Source organism: Epinephelus fuscoguttatus, linkage group LG17, assembly GCF_011397635.1.
Source record: "Epinephelus fuscoguttatus linkage group LG17, E.fuscoguttatus.final_Chr_v1".
NCBI classification, from domain to species: Eukaryota; Metazoa; Chordata; class Actinopteri; order Perciformes; family Serranidae; genus Epinephelus; species Epinephelus fuscoguttatus.
Genome location: NC_064768.1, coordinates 42,356,327 through 42,382,513, shown reverse-complemented (window position 1 = coordinate 42,382,513; position 26,187 = coordinate 42,356,327). Strand labels below are relative to the sequence as shown.

The following is a 26,187-nucleotide window of genomic DNA, read 5'->3' as shown; positions in this document are numbered from 1 at the left end:
ATGGTGTATGGGTCAGCAGCAAAATCTGTGCTGGAGGGGCTGGACAGGATTCAAGTGCGGGCTCTGAGGGTGTGCTTAGGGGCAGTCAGAACATCTCCAGTATGTGCTCTTCAAGTTGAAGCAGGGGAAATGCCATTTGAGCTATGCCGGAAACAGCTGGCAGTAAACTACTGGATAAACTTGAGGGGGCATGAAGAGAGTCACCCAACAAAAAAGATACTAGAGGCATGCTGGGAGAGAGAAAGGGCACAAAAACTAAGTTTTGGCTGGACAGGACATGCAACAGCAAGGGAGTTGGGCGTGTATGAAGATGAGTTTAGTCCAGCTGTAATATGGCCTGTGATACCTGTATGGATGATAGAGCCTGTGGTGGTTGACCTGAAAATGCTCGAGCTCAAGAAGAGCAGTGAAAGAATGAGTTCTATGAGTATGGGGAGAGCAAGTATGGGGACTATGTGCAGATCTATACAGATGGGTCGAAGGATCCATACTCAGGACACACAGGGGCAGCAGCTGCAATACCCAGTCACTCTGTTGAAATGTACGCCATATTGATGGCTTTGGATTGGGTAAGAGACAGGACAATAGACAAGGCTCTAATCTGCAGTGACTCAACATCAGTGCTTCACAGTCTTAGGGCAGGAAGATCTAAGTGCAGACAAGATTTGTTATATGAAGTATTAGCAACACACACAGCAGTGAAGAAGCAAGGTAAAGATATAGTGGTTATGTGGGTCCCTGCTTGAAAAAGAGGTAGAGCCTGCACACTTACTCCATGCCACAAACTTTAATGAACAACGTTTCGATCCTAGAGGGATCTTTGTCAGGTCTGAATGTTGGAAAATGAAAACCACACCTCTATTTATAACGTTGTGTGCAACAGGTGTGATTAATCATCCCAATATCTTCATTCTTCTAACCGCTTCATCCTCTTGAGGGTCGCGGGGGGGTGGAGCCTATCCCAGCTACATCGGGCGAGAGGCAGGGTACACCCTGGACAGGTCACCAGACTATCACAGGGCTGACACATAAAGACAGACAACCATTCACACTCACATTCACACCTACGGACAATTTAGAGTCACCAATTAACCTGCATGTCTTTGGACTGTGGGAGGAAGCTGGAGCACCTGGAGGAAACCCACACTGACACGGGGAGAACATGTCGGAGCACCTGGAGGAAACCCACGCTGACACGGGGAGAACATGTAAACTCCGCACAGAAGGGCTCCCACGCCCGGGATCGAACCGGCAACCCTCTTGCTGTGAGGCGAGAGCGCTAACCACCACACCACCGTGCCGCCCCATCCCAATATCATCTGGGGTTATTTTTTAAAAAACATCGACCAGAAAAATCAAACATCAAATTCAATCCAGGGTAACAATTCAATACAAATACATCAAAAACACTCTAAGAATATATATATATATATATATATATATATATATATATATATATATATATATTATAAAATTCCATCAGAAAAAAGGGGGGACCTACAATTCAAAAAAGCATCGACTCATGAGCAGCAATCATATTAAGTGGATTATATTCAATTAATCAGCGTGGGCTAATTAGTCTTTTCAACAGAATAACATTAAAGTTAGCAAATCGTCACAGTTAAACAAATCATCCGAAATACATCTTAGCAGCAAAACCTCATCTCATGTATTTAAATAGACCTCATCAATGGGAAAAAAAAACCAAATGATTAAGCTCACAGATCCTGAACACCAAAAATAGTGTTCACAATCAACCGACGAAACCATATAGAACAATATAGGAAAATAAAAAATAAGAAATAAGAAGAATATGTTAATTCAACACTCAAGTAAGCCTAGTGGATTTAAAGAAAGTGTTTGAGCTCATATTCTTGATTCAAACCACTAGGGGAAAGAGTCTGGAGGGTGAAGATATAAAAACTCTCTCTTTTCAATAGGAGGGTGTTCAGATCACCTCCTCTTCTTGGGGGTTTTACGTGCTCGATGCCAATGTATCTCAAAGAGGCAATAGAATGATTTGCCTCCCTGAAATGTACCGCCACCGGGCTACGCTGGTCCTGAGTTCGAATACAGCTCCTGTGTTCAGCTATCCTAGTTTTTAAAGGTCTCTGAGTTTTGCCTACATATGCTAAACCACAAGGGCATTTTATGAGGTAAATAACATTTTTTGTTGAGCAGGATATTGTACCTCTGATTTTTATTGTTTTCCCAGTTACCGGGTGGTTAAACGTGGTACATTTGTATGTAAAATTGCATTGAGTGCATGAACCACACTGATAATTGGCAGGAGGCAGTTCAAGGAAAGTTGGGTTTCTGGCTGGTCTCAGATCAGATTTTACCAGCATTTGTCTCAGACTGGGAGGGCGTTTATACACCACTCTAGGAGAGTTTTTAAAGATGTTTTGGAGTAGTGGATCTGAACTTAAGATATGCCAATGTTTGTTAATGATTTTTTCAAAATCCTTTCCTAGACGTGAGTATGTTAAATAGCATCTAGGGTGGTTATTTGCTGAGGTTTTAACCTTTTTGACTAGGCATTCATCCTTGGTTAATCCGCTAAATCTATCTCGGGCGGTTTTTATCCAATTGTCCTGGTAGCCTCTTTCCTTAAATCTATGCTCTAGTTCATCAGCTTGTTTTTCATAGTCTGTTTGTTTTGTACAAATTCTCCAGATACGACTAAACTGACTGATGAGGAGGCTTTTTTTCAGATGGGTTGGGTGGAAAGATTGGCCATGTAAAAAAGAACATTTATCTGTTTCTTTTCTATACAGGTCTGTTACCAATACTGTGCCATCCTGTTTAACAAGGATATCCAAAAAACTAATTTGTTGTGTGTCATGGTCAATTGTAAATTTTAGATGTTCATGGCAGCGATTGAGATACTCATAAAACTGCAATAAACTTTCCACAGAACCGTCATAAATCATAAAAATGTCATCTACATATCTCTTCCATAGTTTAATATGGCTTTTGAAGGGATTTTCAGAAGAAAAGACATAATCCTCTTCAAAGCAGGCTACATATAGGGAACTGAAATTGGGGGACATTTTGCTACCCATAGCAGTACCCTTGCATTGTCTATATAGATTAGTAACTTTTTCAAGCAAGAACACATTTTTAGATAGAACGATTTCAGCCAACTCTCTTAAGCATGGGGTGCTCGGTGTAGTCTCAGAAGGTCTTTTATCTAAGAAGTGACACATGGCATTTAAACCGCCCTGGTGGTCAACATTGGTAAATAAATTTTGTATATCCATTGTTACAAGGTGCATGTCAGTGCCAAAATCACTCACAGTCTTTAAGATATTGATCATATCCATTGAGTCACGTACATAAGAAGGAAGAGAGGTTACAAAGGGCTTGATGTGGAAATCAACATAACTGGAAATGTTTTCAGTTAATGAACCAATGGCTGAGAGGATGGGTCTTCCTGGTGGATTATTAAGGCTTTTGTGAATCTTTGGCAGAATGTAAATAACCGGGGTGACAGGGTGTGACACTTTCATGAATTCACCCTCTTGTTTTGTAATTTCGCCTGTTTCCATAAAAACCTTTAATTTATGTGGGTCCCTGCTCACATTGGCAACCTGGGAAATGAAAGGTCAGGTACAATAGCCAAACAAGCCATAAGGAAAGACAACATAGATGTACAGATTAGACTAACAAGAACGGAGGGGGAGAGTATTGTATGAAGGGAGATAATTAGAAAATGGCAGCAGCAGTGGGACCAGGGGATCAAAGGGAGACAATTATACATCCATCAGAATAAAGTTGGCAGTACAAGGAGAGGAGGGGGGAGGAGGAAAGAGGAGATGTTGATCAGCAGGCTAAGAATAGGACATACACATCTTAACAGCACATTATACATGATAGGAAAACATCCGACAGGACAGTGAGACAGATGCCAAGAACTGGAGACAGTGGAGCATGTGATGGTCAGATGCAGAAAGTACAGCAGAGAGAGCGGACATGGTGGAGGGAATGAAAACAACAGGACTGACAACAGAGACACTGTTGTCACACTGTGACACACTACTAGATAAGGAGATTAACCTGCTGCCCATATCAGTGGAAGTGGTTAGATGTGGTCTCAGTATCACAAATAAGATCAGATTTTTTGTTTAATATTCTGCTGCTATGTGTTAAGTTTTATACAACAGTTAGTTCCGGCCCTGCAATCTGATTGGTCGAGAGACAGTAAAACCGTGATGATACTGGAGTACAACATCACGGTTATTTCACTGTGTATGTATCACTCCACCTCACAGCTGATTGCAATCAACAATCAAATCAAAGCTGACGGTTAGTGTCAGTTAGGTCAGCAGTTGCGTTATAGGCCAATTAATTCATCCACTGTCAAACAGCCAAAAATATGGATTTATTTCCTAAAATAAGTTTTGAATTGAACTATGAATGGTCATCAGAGGAAGATGAGGGAGAGGAGAAGCTGAATCCATCTGAGCACACATCCAGGTTTGTCAGTGTTTCATCAGCGGAGCTCAATGACTTGGAGAAAAGCAACATGCTGTCAGATCAGAAGGCAGAGTCGGCTGTGCCTGTGAAGCCACAGTTCACCATGCAGTCACCACAGACTTATTTCACCGGCTGCACAATTAATGGAAACATGCAGATAAATGTAGGGTGAATTCAGGTAATGTGGGACGTTTATGCATTGTGATGATTTAATATGGTCAAAATCAATACACAATGATCAATACTTCTTGCCACTAAACAATGGTTTGGGTTGGTCTGACATCATCAGAGTGGGCGTGGCCTATCTTCACAGGAGGTCTGCACAGCACAAACGCTTGGTAAGTTCAGCGGCAAGTGGGTTTCAATTTTTCAATGTTAAGGCTTTTAATGAAATTTAAATTAGGTAAGAATCTATACTCCTGTTTCATAATGAAGTAGGTTAAACATTGGTTGAGAAACAGGAGAAAAAAGTGTAAAATAATCCTTTGTTTTTATGAAAACATGATTTATGTCACTGTCCCACATTAGCTGAACATGTTAGATAATGTGGGACGGCATTGTTCAGGTAAAGTGGGACAGCGTGTTATGCTTTATTTATGCTATAAAACTGGCCCTAACCCTCCTAAGTTTTAACCTTTGTAGAACTACAACTAGGCCTACTCCATCATTTCATTTAGCTAGCTATAGGTAACGTTGATAGCTATCTCGTGTTAGCTAGCAAGCAGTCAATGCTTTGTCACGACACAAATACAGAGCACATTTAAACATAATCTGTCACAGTTGTGGGTGTATATCAGTGTTTTCATAACGTTACCACTTTGAAAATATTCAGAAATAGTGTTTTAATCTTCTGTTTCATAAATTTATGCCTAGCAAGACTCTCGCACACTGTTAGTCAGGGTTGGTCAGGGTTGATAAAACTGGTTATTTTTAGCAAGATGTTCATGATTTTGTGGCGATAGCATTTTTTAGCAAGACATTGACGATTTTGTGGTGATCAAATTGGATATTTTTAGCAAGACGTTACTGTTTTTCTGTTCTCTTCTGTTTCCTGTTATTTCCTGTTATCTGTTCTTAATTAATAAATAATTCTTAATTAATAAATAATTTCATACAAAAATACATCATGCAGTTATTAAAAATCAATGTTAGTTCAATCTTTATCACCCACTGCAGGACCTTTTTGTTTGCAGCTGAACATCCACAATACCACAGGGAGATGCACTGCGTCAGCAGCACACTCTCGATGGTGGAGCGGGCAAGTAAATAGTTTTTATATAAGTCTACCGGAGCATCTACCAAAAACTGTCCCACATTACCTGAATTCACCCTATATAAAGAGTAAGTGCCTGGTGCACCATGTCTGCGTTACATAGCAACGGTGACAGCGGAGTCCTGAGGGAACTATTTTTGTTGGCGGAAGACAAATAAAATGCTTAAATTATCTATTTTGTCCTCATTTTTCAACATTTCTTAATCAGCCTTGCTTATTTAACTGTTGAACTGTTGTATAAAAGCAATATCACACTCGAGCTCGTGATGCTGTACTGTGATATCGTCACGGCTGTGATTCGGTCGTAGGCACGAGGTCGCAGGCCGAGTGCCGAAGACAAGTACAGGGTGGAGTACAACATCACTCCCTCTCGTGTGATATTGCTTAATTATATTCACAAATGCAAATTTTTAAGGGTTAAACTGTGTCTCTACCAATGGAAAAAGGAGCTGAAGAGCCTGAATAGATCACTTGAATGGGTTAAAGATATCAAAGCCCAGAAATTACTAGCCTTAGTTGACAATTTTAATTTAAGTTGAAGTGCTTTGATTTGGATGTTGTCTGTGTTTGTTTCTTTTGTTTTTGTTTTTCTGGTGTTTTCTTTTTCCTCATGAATGTGAACTGAATATGAATTCTTGGATTATTAATGTATAAACTGTACATAGTTATGTATATAGGTTTGGTGTGTGGGGGGGTGTTTTGTTTGTTGGAAACGAAAAAAAAAGATTCCATTTAAAAAAAAAAACAGACACTGAGGGACATACTGGAGTGTGGAGTGAATGGAGGGGAAGGAGATTCTGAATCAGCTACCGATCAACAACTGGACTGCTGAAAAGAATGTAATGGAATGAAAGATGTTGGAGCGAGGTAGACCCAGAAGATGGCGGTAATGCAACGGAACAGATGCCAACCGCCGTAAAACTCCAAAGAAGAAGCTGACCCGGAAGCGCTGCTGACAACATGCGGCAACATGGCGTCTGTGTTTTTCCGCCGGTGAAGGAGTTTAATTGGTGTTGATCCATGAACAGCTCCTCTGACTGTTTTTATTCTGACTCGGTGGACTACAGTGCTCCTGGAGTTAGCTTAGCATGCTAGCTGTTAGCGGAAGTTAGCATCACAGAGCGGCTGTCGGAGAGACTGAAGATGTGTAAAGTCCAAATGCTGAGAGCGTTGGTGAAGCAGCGACTAACTGCGGCTGCTGAAGAGATATTTGGGCTGTTTGAAAGAACGATAGCAGAGTACGAGGAGCAACTTTGTCGCTCAAAAGAGGAGAACGAGCGACAACGGAAACTACTGGACGCTGTTTACAACCCTCAGCTCAGGTTACACAGAGCAGGTTAGTGTCTTCTTCTTCTGTGGTTATAAACACAGAGCAGGTTAGTGTCTTCTTCTTCTGTGGTTATAAACACACAGCAGGTTAGTGTCTTCTTCTTCTGTGGTTATAAACACACAGCAGGTTAGTGTCTTCTTCTGTGGTTATAAACACACAGCAGGTTAGTGTCTTCTTCTTCTTCTGTGGTTATAAACACACAGCAGGTTAGTGTCTTCTTCTGTGGTTATAAACAGAGCAGGTTAGTGTCTTCTTCTTCTTCTGTGGTTATAAACACACAGCAGGTTAGTGTCTTTTTCTTCTGTGGTTATAAACACACAGCAGGTTAGTGTCTTCTTCTGTGGTTATAAACACACAGCAGGTTAGTGTCTTCTTCTTCTGTGGTTATAAACACACAGCAGGTTAGTGTCTTCTTCTTCTTCTGTGGTTATAAACACACAGCAGGTTAGTGTCTTCTTCTGTGGTTATAAACACACAGCAGGTTCGTGTCTTCTTCTTCTGTGGTTATAAACACAGCAGGTTAGTGTCTTCTTCTGTGGTTATAAACACAGAGCAGGTTAGTGTCTTCTTCTTCTGTGGTCATAAACACACAGCAGGTTAGTGTCTTCTTCTGTGGTTATAAACACACAGCAGGTTAGTGTCTTCTTCTTCTGTGGTTATAAACACACAGCAGGTTAGTGTCTTCTTCTTCTGTGGTTATAAACACACAGCAGGTTAGTGTCTTCTTCTGTGGTTATAAACACACAGCAGGTTAGTGTCTTCTTCTGTGGTTATAAACACACAGCAGGTTAGTGTCTTCTGTGGTTATAAACACACAGCAGGTTAGTGTCTTCTTCTTCTGTGGTTATAAACACACAGCAGGTTAGTGTCTTCTTCTGTGGTTATAAACACACAGCAGGTTAGTGTCTTCTTCTTCTGTGGTCATAAACACACAGCAGGTTAGTGTCTTCTTCTTCTGTGGTCATAAACACACAGCAGGTTAGTTCCCTGAGGGAAACTCTAATTTTTTTGTTTCACAGTCCCAAAAAATTATCTTTAAAAAAAGAACTGCAGGTTTGTCAGTGTTGATGAGAAATGAATCTACGTGGATACATGATGCAGTGATTCATGAATACTTTTCATATATTCAAAGATTCCGCAGTGTAATATGCTGAATTTATTGGACTCAACATCCCATAATTGCTCCATGTGAGAATAAAGGAGATTACATGAAGTCATTTCACAGCAGTTCAATTAAGCTCAGCCTAATATTGCAGGAATTAAGAAAGTATAAACAAAACTTTTACCAGTCTGTTTAATATTTTTGTGTTTGATGTTGAGTCACTGCCCAGTGTGTTTGGGCTCCATCACATTACAGCTGAATAAGATGATATAGCAAGTTATATTAAAATTAGGGCCGTAACGGTATATGTGTTTGTCTCGAACCGTTCGGTACGCGACTTTCGGTTTGGCACGACCCTGTACCGAATTATTGGGCGCAGGATATTATTTTATTTTATTTTTGTTTTATTTTAATTCCGTTTTTGCGAGCCGAACCATTTAAAATATCTAGTTCCCCGACGGACATAATTGAGTGACAGACCGAGTCCGACCGTAAATCTCCGCTTTCACTTTGTGCAGCGCATTCTCGCATTTTGACAACATGGCAAGTGAGCCTGACGAACCTGAAGACCCACCCGCAAACCTTAAGTCCTCCATTTGGGAACACTTTGGTTTCAGGGTAAAATACGAAGATGGGTATGTACTTGGAAACACGTCTAACATGCTAACGCATCTAAAGCGACACCACCCGAGTTTGAACGTTAACCGGCACGACTAGAAAAAGCAATCTGGTGCAAACTACGGTATCGTCGTTTAAAAAGAAAGAGCGTTTCCCTGACCATCGCGCTAAAGAAATAATCAACGCCATTGGAGTTGAGTAAAATTGTTTAAGCTGCACTTTAGATATAAGCATGTTTTGTTTACTGCACTTTAACAAAGTGGGAAAGCTAAGTAAGTTCCTAGTGAAACTGAATCTGAGCAGGCTTTAAAGCTGACCAGCTGCACTATACTTTTTATTTTAATTGAGTAAAACTGTTTAAGCAGAAATGTATATTTATATTTTTCATTCAAAAAATGTGTTAAAAAAACAGCAGGATTTTATTTTTCACTTTTATATTTCTATTTTCATTCAAACAATGTGAAAAAGCAGGATTTTATATATATTTGTTTCATTCAAAAATTGTGTAAAAAGAGTTAACTACTGTGGTGGTATGTTTTAATAAGGTTACCAATAAGTAAAAGATATTTAATAGTTGTCTATTTTTTTCATTGTACCGTTACAGCCCTAATTAAAATGTATGAACACTGTTAAGATATAAACATGTTTCTATATTTGCTGTATATTAGACACATTAACTCATCACATCACTTCACATTACCTACTAACACACTCTGCAGTTTGTATTTGTTTTCATTTCACAGTCATTAAAATCTCAGACTGAGCTGGGATGAAACAAGCAGCTTTCTGCTTTCAGCCACTGAATATCATGTTATCTGCACTCCACTGATTATGCCTTTCGGTGCTCGCCGTGAACACACCTCTCTCAGGCTGAACATACTCAGAGTTCAATCAATCAATCAATCAATTTTATTTATAAAGCCCAATATCACAAATCACAATTTGCCTCACAGGGCAGAGTTGATTGAACTAATGCCGATCAGCTGCTCTGGAACCTAAAGCTCAGAGTTTCTCAGCTCAGGTTCAGTCAACCTGGAGATTGGGATTAGGCTCAGAGTTTGTTGAGCCTGTTTCCTGAAATAGGGCCCTAGTCTGTTGCTGACACTGCTCCTTCTTCTTCAGTGGTTATAAACACAGAGCAGGTGTTCATCCCAATACCGAAGCTCGCATCCAAGTTTCCCTCACATGTGTCTCTTCCTCACATCTTAGCGCCGCCCTCATAGGACACGGGGCAGAGATGAGAGGATGAGATGTGAGGAGAGAAGAAACGAGGAGACATATCTTTAGAGAAATGAGACATCCTTTCCTCTGAAGCATCACGTGAAGTGACATCTGTTTCTGATTACAGCTGGATCAGCTGTCAGGAGGCTTTATTAAAAGCTATAGAAAGTTTTAATGGAGTTTGTGTCTGCACACACATGATGTCATACACATATCAATCAATCAATCAATCAATCAATTTTATTTATAAAGCCCAATATCACAAATCACAATTTTCCTCACAGGGCTTTACAGCATACGACATCCCTCTGTCCTTATGACCCTCACAGCTGATCAGGAAAAACTCCCCAAAAAACCCTTTAACGGGGAAAAAACGGTAGAAACCTCAGGAAGAGCAACTGAGGAGGGATCCCTCTTCCAGGACGGACAGACGTGCAATAGATGTCATACAGAACAGATCAGCATAACAAATTAACAGTAATCCACATGACACAATGAGACAGAGAGAGAGAGAGAGAGAGAGAGAGAGAGAGAGACGGTAATGACAGTAGTTTACAACAACATTAATGAAAGTAATAATATTATAATTAATTATAATATATTAATATCTGGCAGTATACATGTGTGACAATAGTCATATGTGTATAATAACAGTAGAAGTATGACTAATGACTAATGATGGCAGCAGCAGCAGGAGGCATCTGGCAGGACCACGGCAGCAGCACAACCACACGTCACGCTGTCCAGGCACCGCTGTGATATGAGTTAATCTGAGAGACAGTGGAGCACAAAGGCTCCGGAGAAGAAGCCGAGTTAGTGACATCCAGAATGGCCGAGTTAGCAAGATGCAGTAATAGGACACGAGAGAGAGAGAGAGAGAGAGAGAGAGAAGGAGAGAAGGTGCCCGGTGTATTATAGGGGGGTCCTCCGGCAGACTAGGCCTAAGTCAGCCTAACTAGGGGCTGGTACAGGACAAGCCTGAGCCAGCCCTAACTATAAGCTTTATCAAAGAGGAAAGTCTTAAGTCTAGTCTTAAATGTGGAGACGGTGTCTGCCTCCCGGACCGTAACAGGAAGATGATTCCACAGGAGAGGAGCCTGATAGCTGAAGGCTCTGGCTCCTGATCTACTTTGGAGACTTTAGGGACCACGAGTAACCCTGCGTTCTCAGAGCGCAGTGTTCTGGTGGGATAATATGGCACTATGAGCTCTCTAAGATATGACGGAGCTTGACCATTTAGAGCTTTATAAGTTAACAGTAGGATTTTAAATTCAATTCTGGATTTTACAGGGAGCCAGTGCAGAGAAGCTAAAACAGGAGAAATATGATCTCGTTTCTTAGTTCCTGTTAGTACACGTGCTGCTGCATTCTGAATTAGATGGAGAGTTTTTAAGGACTTACTAGAGCTACCTGATAATAGAGAGTTACAGTAATCCAGCCTTGAGGTAACAAAAGCGTGGACCAATTTTTCTGCATCTTTTCAGGTCAGGATAGGCCTAATTTTCGCAATATTACGCAGATGAAAAAATGCAGTCCGTGAGGTTTGTTTTAAATGAGAATTAAAAGACAAATCTTGATCAAATATTACTCCGAGGTTTCTTACGGTAGTGCTAGAGGCCAGAGCAATGCCATCTAGAGAAACTATGTCATCAGATAAAGAGTCTCTGAGTTGTTTGGGGCCAAGAACAATAACTTCAGTTTTGTCTGAATTTAACATCAGGAAATTGGTGCTCATCCAAGTTTTTATGTCTTTAAGGCAGTTATGGAGTTTAGTTAATTGATTACTTTCTTCTGGCTTCATCAATAAATACAACTGAGTATCATCCGCATAACAATGGAAATTTACAGAGTGATTTCTAATGATGTTACCTAAAGGAAGCATATATAGAGTAAATAGGATTGGTCCGAGCACAGCACCTTGCGGAACTCCAAAACAAACTTTAGTATGTAAGGACGATTCATTATGAACGTGAACAAACTGAAAACGATCAGATAAATAAGATTCAAACCAGCTCAGTGCAGAACCTTTTAGGCCAATTAAGTGATCCAGTCTCTGCAGTAGAATTTGATGGTCAATTGTGTCAAACGCTGCACTAAGATCTAATAAAACAAGTACAGAGACGAGTCCTTTGTCTGAAGCAATCAGAAGGTCATTTGTAATTTTAACTAGTGCTGTCTCAGTGCTATGATGCACTCTAAATCCTGACTGAAATTCCTCAAATAAATTATTATCATGGAGAAAATCACACAGCTGTTCTGCGACTACTTTTTTACTTTTTTATTCATAAAAAGTTTTTAAAAAATGCTGATAAAATGACCGAAGAAAAAAAATGCAACAAAATGTTGATAAAATATGTAAAAATAACCTCAAGATGTGTGGGCACTATATCCTGCAGTGTGTCAAGTTGCTCACCTGGCATCAAATGACAGTTTGTCTCTGTTTCCTGTTTCCTGTTTGGTGCAGAGGTCCAGCAGCAGCTGTTGGTGGTTAAAGAAGAGGTTCCCCCTGAGCAGCAGGAGTGGAGCTCCAGTGTGGACCAGGAGGACCCAGAGCCCCCACACATTAAAGAGGAAGAGGAGGAACTGTGGAGCAGTCAGGAGGGAGAGCAGCTTCAAGGGCTGGAGGAGGCTGATATCACCAAGTTCACATTCACTCCTGTCCCTATGAAGAGTGAAGATGATGAAGAGACACCTCAGTCTGAGGGACACCACTGTGGAGGACCAGGACCAGGACCAGACAGGGACTCAGGTCTTGACACTGATGACAGGACCAGAGACTGTTCTGAGAGTCACATGGGTGACTATCAGACGGATCCTGGTCCTGATCCTGGTCCTGATCCTTCAGCTCCGCTAATCGACAGTGTCCTTGTCAGCAATGAGGGACATCACGCCGGAGAGAAACCGTTCAACTGCTCCGTGTGTGGGAAAGGGTTTCACTCCAAGACAAACCTGAACATCCACATGAGGGTCCACACTGGAGAGAACCCGTTTGGTTGCTCCGTCTGCGGACGCAGATTCAACCAGAAGCAGAACCTGATGCGTCACATGACGCGTCACACGGGAGAGAGACCATACTGTTGCTCCATCTGTAAGAAACGGTTCAAATACAGTGGAGACGTTGGACGACACATGAGGATCCATGCACGACAGAGACAGTCCACTTCCTGTGTGACTGATCACATGACCACAGACAGTGACGGCCAGCACACAGAAGAGAACCCGTTCACCTGCTTCTTGTGTGATGAGGGCTTCTCTCTGTGGGCGGACTTAATGCGACACATGACGCGTCACACAGTAGAGAAACCGTCTACTTCCTGTGTTGCTCAGACAGAACCAGATAGACAATTAAAATTAGGAAGTGATTCCACGTCAGTTGAGACCGACGTCCATCAGACTGGAGAGTCTCAGTCAGGTTCAGACTCTACAAAGGCGCCACAAAGTGGCAGCAGGAAGTTGTTTATCTGCTCCGAGTGTGGGAAACGATTTGGCACCAGGACGAACCTGAAGGTTCACATTAGAGTTCACACCGGAGAGAAACCCTTCAGCTGCTCTGTTTGCGGGAAAGGCTTCACCCAGAAGGCCAATTTACTTCGTCACATTCCCTGCCACACAGGAGAGAAACCGTACAGCTGTCCTTCCTGCCATAAGCACTTCAGATGTGAGCCATATGTTGAGAGACACATGAGAATCCACCACCAAGGAAAACTGTTTACTTCCTGTGTGAGCAACATGGCAGCAACTAACGACGGGAAGTCGTGCGTCTGCTCTGAGTGCGGGAAAAGATTTGGCAACAAGACGAACCTGAAGATCCACATGGTTGTCCACACCAGAGAGAAACCATTCAGCTGCTCGGTCTGTGGCGCCAAGTTTACGCAGAAGTCCAACCTGAGGCGTCACATGACTCGTCACACAGGAGAGAAACCACATAGCTGTCCTGTCTGTCACAGATGCTTCAGGTTCAGAGGAGACGTCAGGAGACACATGAAGGTCCACACCAGGGAGGGGCAGTTTGCTTTCTGCGTGGGCGAAGCAAAGAAGCAGGCGGAGCTCCCACCTGTCCCACTAAGGGGTGAGGATGATGAAGACAGACCCCAGTCCTCACAGATGACTACAGACGCTGACGAAGGAGATGGTGGAGAACCAGATCCTGAGGACCGAGGGGAAGGAGGGAAGGAAGTCCCCGTCAGCAAGGAGACGTCAGAGAAACCACTCAGCTGCTCCCTCTGCGGGAAGACCTTCACCCGACGGTACTCGCTGTCTGTCCACATGAGACTCCACACAGGAGAGAAACCCTTTAGCTGCTCCGTCTGTGCCAAACGCTTTGTCCAGCGCTATCACTTCCTGGAACACACACGGCGCCACACAGGCGAGAACACGTTCGACTGTGCCATGTGTGGCAGAAAGTTCGGTCACAGGTTCCGTCTGGCAAACCACATGAAGACGCACACGGGGGAGAAACCGCTCAGCTGCCTGCTGTGTGGGAAAGGATACCGGTACAAAGGAGAGCTGGTGGAACACATGAGGGTTCACTCGGGGGAGAAACCGTTCAGCTGCTCCGTCTGCGGCAGGAAGTTCCGTCTCAAGTACATCCTGAAGAACCACATGAGAATCCACAGCAGCGAGTTCCCCTTCAGCTGCTCACGCTGTGGGCAGGGCTTCAGGCAGAAGGGGAATCTGAATAAACACGTGGCGATGCACAAGGCCGAGGACGTCCCGTTGCAGTGACGAGGACAGAAGACACAGACTTTAGCGTTAGAGATGCTGCAGCTGTTGAGTTCATCAGGACGCCGTCAGGTTCACTGTGGACTGTGAGACGTGTGTCCATCATTAGACGGACAGACAGACAGAGGCGGAGACAGAGAAGGACTGAGACAGAGACAGACCTACACAGACACAGAGACAGAGGGTCGGGCTGGGGTGAGACTATACCAAATATCATTAAGATGTCCAAAAAGTTTCAATATTTCCAAAAAAAAAGTTGCTAAAATTTCTGATAAAAGTTGACCTCTGGTCAGTTTAGAGTTTCGACCGCAGACACTCACTGTCAACGAAATGTCTGAAAAATATAATTACAACATTTTAGGAGATGAATTCTGACATGTTTTGACATGTACAGTGGTAACATGAGCTGGATTTAACGCAGTGATGTCATCAGCACACAATGACGTCAGGGAATTTTTCATTTGTCAGTACATTTCATAAAGACAAAACTCAAACTGATCTAAGCTTGGACACCAGACGGCACCGGGACTCGACCCAAGTGTAGGACAGAGACAGTGTGACCAGGAACCTTTGTGTCCTGACCCTCCGACCCTGACCCTTGATGCAGGGCCTGGACCCCCTCAGGTCTGGAACCTGATAAACTGACCCACTAAGAATTCTCAGTCCTGTTTTTGTTCTCCAGCAAAATTTCATCTGAGCTGCAGTCGTATTGGTAGTTAATAAAACATCTGCTGCCCCCTGCTGTATGTATTTACACGTGAATAAATGAAAAACCTATTTTGGTTTTACTGTGAAGAGACTTTATTTATTTATTAATTTATTTGTTGTTATTTACCTCTTCTGATCTTTAGCTTCAACTTTTTTTCTTTGTGTTAATTCTGTGTTAAATCTGTTAGATAAATGAAAAAAAAAAAAGAATAATTATATTGGCAGTGCCACAGTGTGACATCACTTGTTGTGATCAGATCCATGTTTTCATTCAGTGACGTAGGAATGAATGAACAAAGTTGATCAATGACCTTAATATAAACCCTGATCAATGAATTCAGTAAATCAGAGATCAAAATGTATTTTTTTATATTATGGTTATTAAATGAAAAAAGAAAATTGGCTGAAATGTTACAGTTATTAGTTCTGAATTATTCACTTAAATAAAATTATGATAAAAAATGTATACTTTTGGATTCGACAATTTATGAATAATTTATTATTAGCTTTGATTCAATTGATTTTATTTATTATACAAGAATAATGATACTGTGTTATTTGTTTTGCATTTATTAGATTAAATTTATTCCAAAACAAAAGTAAAAACGTCAAAAAAGATGTCAAAATCACGTAAAAAAAGTCATAGTAGAGTATGTTGTCAAAAATCACTTGATAAAGTCATAGCCCTGCCCACCTCGTCAGACGGGGTCATGTCACGTGAAAATTTCGTAGTAAAGTATTTCATCAAAACTTATGTGAAAGTCATAGTATAGTATGTCGTCAATAATCGTGTTTAAAAAAAGTCATAGTATAGCATGTCGTCCAAAATCATGACAGAAAGTCATAGTATAACATGTCGTCAATAATCGTGTTAAAAAAAGTCATAGTATAGCATGTCGTCCAAAATCATGACAAAAAGTCATAGTATAACATGTCGTCAATAATCGTGTTAAAAAAGTCATAGTATAGTATGTCGTCAAAAATCGTGTAAAAAAAAAAAAAAAGTCATAGTATAGAATGTCGTCCAAAATTATGAAAAAAGTCGTTGTACAACATGTTGTCCAAAATCATGTAAATAAAAGTCATAGTATAGCATGTCGTCCAAAATCGTGAAAAAACTCATAGTACAGCATGTTGTCCAAAATCATGTAAATAAAAGTCATAGTATAGCATGTCGTCCAAAATCGTGAAAAAAGTCATAGTACAGCATGTTGTCCAAAATCATGTAAATAAAAGTCATAGTATAGCATGTCGTCAAAAATCGTGTAAAAAAAAAAGTCATAGTATAGCATGTCGTCCAAAATCATGACAAAAAGTCATAGTATAACATGTCGTCAATAATCATGTTAAAAAAAGTCATAGTATAGCATGTCGTCAAAAATCGTGTAAACAAAAAAAAAAAGTCATAGTATAGCAGGTCGTCCAAAATTATGAAAAAAGTCGTTGTACAACATGTTGTCCAAAATCATGTAAATAAAAGTCATAGTATAGCATGTCGTCAAAAATCGTGTAAAAAAAAAAAAAGTCATAGTATAGCATGTCGTCCAAAATTATGAAAAAAGTCGTTGTACAACATGTTGTCCAAAATCATGTAAATAAAAGTCATAGTATAGCATGTCGTCCAAAATCGTGAAAAAACTCATAGTACAGCATGTTGTCCAAAATCATGTAAATAAAAGTCATAGTATAGCATGTCGTCAAAAATCGTGTAAAAAAAAAAGTCATAGTATAGCATGTCGTCCAAAATCATGACAAAAAGTCATAGTATAACATGTCGTCAATAATCATGTTAAAAAAAGTCATAGTATAGCATGTCGTCAAAAATCGTGTAAACAAAAAAAAAAGTCATAGTATAGCAGGTCGTCCAAAATTATGAAAAAAGTCGTTGTACAACATGTTGTCCAAAATCATGTAAATAAAAGTTATAGTATAGCATGTCGTCAAAAATCGTGTAAAAAAAAAAAAAAAAAAAAGTCATAGTATAGTATGTGGTCCAAAATCATGAAAAAAGTCGTAGTATAGCATGTTGTCCAAAACCATGAAAAAAAGTCATAGTATAGCATGTCGTCCAAAACCATGAAAAAAAGTCATAGTATAGTATGTGGTCCAAAATCACGAAAAAAAGTCATAGTATAGCATGTCGTCCAAAACCATGAAAAAAAGTCATAGTATAGCATGTGGTCCAAAATCATGAAAAAAAGTCATAGTATAGCATGTCGTCCAAAACCATGAAAAAAAGTCATAGTATAGCATGTCGTCCAAAATCATGAAAAAAAAGTCATAGTATAGCATGTCGTCCAAAACCATGAAAAAAAAGTCATAGTATAGCATGTCGTCCAAAACCATGAAAAAAAGTCATAGTATAGTATGTTGTCAAAAATCATGAAAAAAAAGTCATAGTATAGTATGTCGTCCAAAATCATGAAAAAAAGTCACAGTATAGCATGTCGTCAAAAATCATGTAAAAAACGTCACAGTATAGCATGTCATTAAAAATCATGTAAAAAAAAGTCATGGTATAGCATGTTGTCAAAAATCATGTAAAAAACGTCATAGTATAGCATGTCATTAAAAATCATGTAAAAAAAAATCAGAGCGTAGAATGTCGTCCAAAATCATGTAAAAAACGTCATAGTATAGCATGTCATTAAAAATCATGTAAAAAAAAATCAGAGCGTAGAATGTCGTCCAAAATCATGAAAAAAGATTTAGTATAGCATGTTGTGAAAAATCATGTAAAAAACGTCAAAGTATAGCATGTCGTCCAAAATCAAGTGAAAAAGTCATAGTATAGTATGTCGTCCAAAATCATGTAAAGAAAAGTCACAGTATAGCATGTCGTCCAAAATCATGAAAAAAAGTCACAGTATAGCATGTCGTCAAAAATCATGAAAAAAATTCATAGTATGGCATGTGGTCCAAAATCATGAAAAAAAGTGATAGTATAGCATGTCGTCAAAAATCATGATAAAAAAGTCACAGTATAGCATGTCGTCCAAATTCATGAAAAAAAAGTCATAGTATAGCATGTTGTCAAAAATCATGGGAAAAAAGTCACAGTATGGCATGTCGTCATAGAACAGTATGGTGTCCAAAAAAAAAAACCATCATAGAACAGTATGGTGTCCAAAGAAAAAAAAAGCATCATAGTACAGTATGGTGTCCAAAGAAAAAAAACATCATAGAACAGTATGGTGTCCAAAAAAAAAAAACCCATCATAGAACAGTATGGTGTCCAAAGAAAAAAACATCATAGAACAGTATGGTGTCCAAAAAAAAAAAACCCATCATAGAACAATATGGTGTCCAAAGAAAAAAGCATCATAGTACAGTATGGTGTCCAAAGAAAAAAACCCATCATAGAACAGTATGGTGTCCAAAAAAAAAAAAGCATCATAGAACAGTATGGTGTCCAAAGAAAAAAGCATCATAGAACAGTATGGTGTCCAAAGAAAAAAGCATCATAGTACAGTATGGTGTCCAAAGAAAAAAAAGCAAAATAGAACAGTATGGTGTCCAAAGAAAAAAAGCATCATAGTACAGTATGGTGTCCAAAGAAAAAACAATCATAGAACAGTATGGTGTCCAAAGAAAAAAAAAAGCATCATAGAACAGTATGGTGTCCAAAGAAAAAAACATCATAGAACAGTATGGTGTCCAAAGAAAAAAGCATCATAGTACAGTATGGTGTCCAAAGAAAAAAAAAGCATCATAGAACAGTATGGTGTCCAAAGAAAAAAAAAAGCATCATAGAACAGTATGGTGTCCAAAGAAAAAAACATCATAGAACAGTATGGTGTCCAAAGAAAAAAACATAATCATAGTACATTATGGTGTCGAAATAACAAAAGCATAATCATAGAACAGTATGGTGTCAAAATAAAAAAAAGCATCATAGAACAGTATGGTGTCCAAAGAAAAAAACATCATAGAACAGTATGGTGTCCAAAGAAAAAAGCATCATAGTACAGTATGGTGTCCAAAGAAAAAAAAAGCATCATAGTACAGTATGGTGTCCAAAGAAAAAAGCATCATAGTACAGTATGGTGTCCAAAGAAAAAAAAAGCATCATAGTACAGTATGGTGTCCAAAGAAAAAAGCATCATAGAACAGTATGGTGTCCAAAGAAAAAAAATGCATCATAGAACAGTGTGGTGTCCAAAGAAAAAACATCATAGTAAATTATGGTGTCCTCAGAAAAAAAAAGCAACATAGAAGAGTATGGTGTCCTTTGATAAAAAAAAAAAACCATCATAGAACAGTATGGTGTCCAAAGAAAAAAACAGCATCATAGAACAGTATGGTGTCCAAACAAAAAAACCATCATCATAGAACAGTATGATGTCCAAAGAAAAAAAGAACATCATAGAACAGTATGGTGTCCAAAGAAAAAAGCATCATAGAACAGTATGGTGTCCAAAGAAAAAAAATGCATCATAGAACAGTGTGGTGTCCAAAGAAAAAAACAGCATCATAGAACAGTGTGGTGTCCAAAGAAAAAAACCCCATCATAGAACAGTGTGGTGTCCAAAGAAAAAAACAGCATCATAGAACAGTATGGTGTCCAAAGGGGAAAAAAAAGCATCATAGAACAGTATGGTGTCCAAAGGGGAAAAAAAAGCATCATAGAACAGTATGGTGTCCAAAGAAAAAAGCATCATAGAACAGTATGGTGTCCAAAGAAAAAAGCATCATAGAACAGTATGGTGTCCAAAGAAAAAAAAAACCATCATAGAACAGTATGGTGTCCAAAGAAAAAAACATCATAGTACAGTATGGTGTCCAAAGAAAAAAAAAGCATCATAGAACAGTATGGTGTCCAAAGAAAAAAAAACCCATCATAGAACAGTATGGTGTCCAAAGAAAAAAGCATCATAGAACAGTATGGTGTCCAAAGAAAAAAGCATCATAGTACAGTATGGTGTCCAAAGAAAAAAACATCATAGTACAGTATGGTGTCCAAAGAAAAAAAAAGCATCATAGAACAGTATGGTGTCCAAAGAAAAAAAAACCCATCATAGAACAGTATGGTGTCCAAAGAAAAAAGCATCATAGTACAGTATGGTGTCCAAAGAAAAAAAAAGCATCATAGAACAGTATGGTGTCCAAAGAAAAAAGCATCATAGTACAGTATGGTGTCCAAAGAAAAAAAAACATAAAAGAAACGTGTGGTGTCCAAAGAAAAAAACATCATAGTACAGTATGGTGTCCAAAGAAAAAAAAAGCATCATAGTACAGTATGGTGTCCAAAGAAAAAAGCATCATAGTACAGTATGGTGTCCAAAGAAAAAAAAAGCATCATAGAACAGTATGGTGTCCAAAGAAAAAAGCATCATAGTACAGTATGGTGTCCAAAGAAAAAAACCCATCATAGAACAGTGTGGTGTCCAAAGAAAAAAACATCATAGTACAGTATGGTGTCCAAAGAAAAAAAAAGCATCATAGAACAGTATGGTGTCCAAAGAAAAAAGCATCATAGAACAGTATGGTGTCCAAAGAAAAAAACAGCATCATAGAACAGTATGGTGTCCAAAGAAAAAAAGCATCATCATAGAACAGTATGATGTCCAAAGAAAAAAAGAACATCATAGAACAGTATGGTGTCCAAAGAAAAAAGCATCATAGAACAGTATGGTGTCCAAAGAAAAAAGCATCATAGAACAGTGTGGTGTCCAAAGAAAAAAAAGCATCATAGAACAGTGTGGTGTCCAAAGAAAAAAAAAACATCATAGAACAGTATGGTGTCCAAAGAAAAAAAACATCATAGAACAGTATGGTGTCCAAAGAAAAAAACATCATAGAACAGTATGGTGTCCAAAAAAAAGCATCATAGAACAGTATGGTGTCCAAAGAAAAAAACATCATAGAACAGTATGGTGTCCAAAGAAAAAAAAAGCATCATAGAACAGTATGGTGTCCAAAGAAAAAAGCATCATAGAACAGTATGGTGTCCAAAGAAAAAAAGCATCATAGAACAGTATGGTGTCCAAAGAAAAAAGCATCATAGAACAGTATGGTGTCCAAAGAAAAAACCCCATCATAGAACAGTATGGTGTCCAAAGAAAAAAACATCATAGAACAGTATGGTGTCCAAAAAAAAGCATCATAGAACAGTATGGTGTCCAAAGAAAAAAGCATCATAGAACAGTATGGTGTCCAAAGAAAAAAAGCATCATAGAACAGTATGGTGTCCAAAGAAAAAAGCATCATAGAACAGTATGGTGTCCAAAGAAAAAAGCATCATAGAACAGTGTGGTGTCCAAAGAAAAAAAAGCATCATAGTACAGTATGGTGTCCAAAGAAAAGAGCATCATAGAACAGTATGGTGTCCAAAGAAAAAAGCATCATAGAACAGTATGGTGTCCAAATAAAAAAACATCATAGAACAGTATGGTGTCCAAAGAAAAAAAAAGCATCATAGAACAGTATGGTGTCCAAAGAAAAAAAGCATCATAGAACAGTGTGGTGTCCAAAGAAAAAAAAAAACATCATAGAACAGTACGGTGTCCAAATAAAAAACCCTATCATAGAACAGTATGGTGTCCAAAGAAAAAAGCATCATAGAACAGTATGGTGTCCAAAGAAAAAACCCCATCATAGAACAGTATGGTGTCCAAAAAAAAGCATCATAGAACAGTATGGTGTCCAAAGAAAAAAAAAGCATCATAGAACAGTATGGTGTCCAAAGATAAAAAAAAAAAGCATCATAGAACAGTATGGTGTCCAAAGAAAAAAAGCATCATCATAGAACAGTATGATGTCCAAAGAAAAAAGCATCATAGAACAGTATGGTGTCCAAAGAAAAAAAATGCATCATAGAACAGTGTGGTGTCCAAAGAAAAAAACATCATAGAACAGTATGGTGTCCAAAGAAAAAAGCATCATAGAACAGTATGGTGTCCAAAGAAAAAAAAAACATCATAGAACAGTATGGTGTCCAAATAAAAAACCCCATCATAGAACAGTATGGTGTCCAAAAAAAAAAAGCATCATAGAACAGTACGGTGTCCAAAGAAAAAAACCCATCATAGAACAGTATGGTGTCCAAAAGAAAAGCATCATAGAACAGTATGGTGTCCAAAGAAAAAGCATCATAGAACTGTTTGGTGTCCAAACAAAAAAGCATCATAGAACAGTATGGTGTCCAAAGAAAAAAAGCATCATAGAACAGTATGGTGTCCAAAGAAAAAAAAGCATCATAGAACAGTATGGTGTCCAAAGAAAAAAGCATCATAGAACAGTATGGTGTCCAAAGAAAAAAAAGCATCATAGAACAGTATGGTGTCCAAAGAAAAAAAACATCATAGAACAGTATGGTGTCCAAAGAAAAAAACATCATAGAACAGTATGGTGTCCAAATAAAAAACCCCATCATAGAACAGTATGGTGTCCAAAGAAGAAAGCATCATAGAACAGTATGGTGTCCAAAGAAAAAAGCATCATAGTACAGTATGGTGTCCAAAGAGAAAAAAGCATCATAGAACAGTATGGTGTCCAAAAAAAAAAGCATCATAGAACAGTATGGTGTCCAAAGAAAAAAAAAGCATCATAGAACAGTATGGTGTCCAAAGAAAAAAAAGCATCATAGAACAGTATGGTGTCCAAAGAAAAAAACAGCATCATAGAACAGTATGGTTTACAAAGATAAAAAAACATCATAGAACAGTATGGTGTACAAAGAAAAAAGCATCATAGAACAGTATGGTGTCCAAAGAAAAAGCATCAGAGAACAGTATGGTGTCAATAGAAATATTAAGAATAATTGAACAGTATTGTTTCCAAAGAAAAAAGCATCATAGAACAGTATGGTGTCCAAAGGAAAAAAAAAAAGCATCATAGAACAGTATGGTGTCCAAAGAAAAAAGCATCACAGAACAGTATGGTGTCCAAAGAAAAAAAAAAGCATCATAGAACAGTATGGTGTCCAAAGGAAAAAGCATCATAGAACAGTATGGTGTCCAAAGATAAAAAAAAAAGCATCATAGAACAGTATGGTGTCCAAAGGAAAAAAAAGCATCATAGAACAGTATGGTGTCCAAAGAAAAAAACAGCATCATAGAACAGTATGGTGTCCAAAAAAAAAAGCATCATAGAACAGTATGGTGTCCAAAGAAAAAAAAAAGCATCATAGAACAGTATGGTGTCCAAAGAAAAAAAAGCATCATAGAATAGTACGGTGTCCAAAGAAAAAAAAACATCATAGAACAGTATGGTGTCCAAAGAAAAAAAAAGCATCATAGAACAGTATGGTGTCCAAAGAAAAAAAAAAGCATCATAGAACAGTATGGTGTCCAAAGAAAAAAACATCATAGAACAGTATGGTGTCCAAAAAAAAAGCATCATAGAACAGTATGGTGTCCAAAGAAAAAAAGCATCATAGAACAGTATGGTGTCCAAAGAAAAAAAAGCATCATAGAACAGTATGGTGTCCAAAGAAAAAAGCATCATAGAACAGTATGGTGTCCAAAGAAAAAAAGCATCATAGAACAGTATGGTGTCCAAAGAAAAAAGCATCATAGAACAGTATGGTGTCCAAAGAAAAAAAGCATCATAGAACAGTATGGTGTCCAAAGAAAAAAGCATCATAGAACAGTATGGTGTCCAAATAAAAAAAGATCATATAACAGTATGGTGTCCAAATAAAAAAAACCATCATAGAACAGTATGGTGTCCAAAGAAGAAAGCATCATAGAACAGTATGGTGTCCAAAGAAAAAGCATCATAGAACAGTATGGTGTCCAAAGAAAAAAACATCATAGAACAGTATGGTGTCCAAAAAAAAGCATCATAGAACAGTATGGTGTCCAAAGATAAAAAAAAAAAAGCATCATAGAACAGTATGGTGTCCAAAGAAAAAAACATCATAGAACAGTATGGTGTCCAAAGAAAAAAAGCATCATCATAGAACAGTATGATGTCCAAAGAAAAAAAGAACATCATAGAACAGTATGGTGTCCAAAGAAAAAAGCATCATAGAACAGTATGGTGTCCAAAGAAAAAAAAAGCATCATAGAACAGTATGGTGTCCAAAGAAAAAAGCATCATAGAACAGTATGGTGTCCAAAGAAAAAAAAGCATCATAGAACAGTATGGTGTCCAAAGAAAAAAGCATCATAGAACAGTATGGTGTCCAAAGAAAAAAAAACATCATAGAACAGTATGGTGTCCAAAAAAAAAGCATCATAGAACAGTATGGTGTCCAAAGAAAAAAAAAGCATCATAGAACAGTATGGTGTCCAAAGGAAAAAAAAGCATCATAGAACAGTATGGTGTCCAAAGAAAAAAGCATCATAGAACAGTATGGTGTCCAAAGAAAAAAGCATCATAGAACAGTATGGTGTCCAAAGAAAAAAGCATCATAGAACAGTATGGTGTCCAAAGAAAAAAGCATCATAGAACAGTATGGTGTCCAAAGAAAAAAGCATCATAGAACAGTATGGTGTCCAAAGAAAAAAGCATCATAGAACAGTATGGTGTCCAAAGAAAAAAAAAGCATCATAGAACAGTATGGTGTCCAAAGAAAAAAACAGCATCATAGAACAGTATGGTGTCCAAAGGAAAAAAAAGCATCATAGAACAGTATGGTGTCCAAAGGAAAAAAAAGCATCATAGAACAGTATGGTGTCCAAAGAAAAAAAAGCATCATCATAGAACAGTATGGTGTCCAAAGATAAAAAAAAAAGCATAATAGAACAGTATGGTGTCCAAAGGAAAAAAAAACATCATAGAACAGTATGGTGTCCAAAGAAAAAAGCATCATATAACAGTATGGTGTCCAAAGAAAAAAGCATCATAGAACAGTATGGTGTCCAAAGAAAAAAAAGCATCATCATAGAACAGTATGGTGTCCAAAGAAAAAAGCATCATAGAACAGTGTGGTGTCCAAAGAAAAAAACCCATCATAGAACAGTATGGTGTCCAAAAGAAAAGCATCATAGAACAGTATGGTGTCCAAAGAAAAAACCATCATAGAACACTATGGTGTCCAAAGAAAAAAACATCATAGAACAGTATGGTGTCCAAAAAAAAGCATCATAGTACAGTATGGTGTCCAAAGAAAAAAAAAAGCATCATAGAACAGTATGGTGTCCAAATAAAAAACCCCATCATAGAACAGTATGGTGTCCAAAAAAATCCACATAGATCAGTGTGGTGTCCAAATATAAAAAACCATCATAGAACAGTATGGTGTCCAAAGAAAAAAAGCATCATAGATCAGTATGGTGTCCAAATAAAAAAGCATCATAGAACAGTATGGTGTCCAAAGAAAAAACCCCATCATAGAACAGTATGGTGTCCAAAGAAAAAACCATCATAGAACAGTTTGGTTTCCAAAATAAACTCCTCATATAACAGTATTGTTTCCAAACAAAAAAACATCATATAACAGTATGGTTTCAAAAAAAAAGCATCATAGAACAGTATGGTGTCCAAAGAAAAAAGCATCATAGAACAGTATGGTGTCCAAAGAAAAAAAAAAAGCATCATAGAACAGTATGGTGTCCAAAGAAAAAAAAAAGCATCATAGAACAGTATGGTGTCCAAAGAAAAAAGCATCATAGAACAGTATGGTGTCCAAAGAAAAAAGCATCATAGAACAGTATGGTGTCCAAAGAAAAAAAAAAAAGCATCATAGAACAGTATGGTGTCCAAAGAAAAAAAGCAGCCTATAACATTATGGTGTCCAAAGAACAAAGCATCTTAGAACAGTATGGTGTCCAAAGAAAAAAATCA

The 26,187-nt window shown here is 38.4% G+C and overlaps 3 protein-coding genes across 4 annotated transcripts in view; all 3 read left to right on the top strand.

Annotated features, from left to right (window-relative positions):
* LOC125904857 (gastrula zinc finger protein XlCGF58.1-like) overlaps nucleotides 1-15,776 on the top strand; it is a 62,524-nt gene extending 46,748 nt beyond the window's left edge. The window contains exons 1-2 of one of the 2 annotated variants that reach the window (XM_049602543.1): nucleotides 6,713-7,088; nucleotides 12,488-15,776. In XM_049602543.1, the coding sequence (XP_049458500.1) occupies nucleotides 6,896-7,088; nucleotides 12,488-14,748 (2,454 nt within the window). In that variant the 5' untranslated portion in view covers nucleotides 6,713-6,895 and the 3' untranslated portion in view covers nucleotides 14,749-15,776. Of the gene's footprint in view, nucleotides 1-6,712; nucleotides 7,089-12,487 lie in introns of those variants that run through there. The other variant, XM_049602541.1, reaches the window with a different exon arrangement.
* Nucleotides 1-26,187, top strand: part of LOC125904870 (gastrula zinc finger protein XlCGF57.1-like) — a 194,375-nt gene that overhangs the window by 56,705 nt on the left and 111,483 nt on the right. The window lies entirely within an intron of this gene.
* Nucleotides 1-26,187, top strand: part of dnai2b (dynein, axonemal, intermediate chain 2b) — a 216,301-nt gene that overhangs the window by 90,653 nt on the left and 99,461 nt on the right. The gene's annotated exons all lie outside the window — the stretch shown is intronic.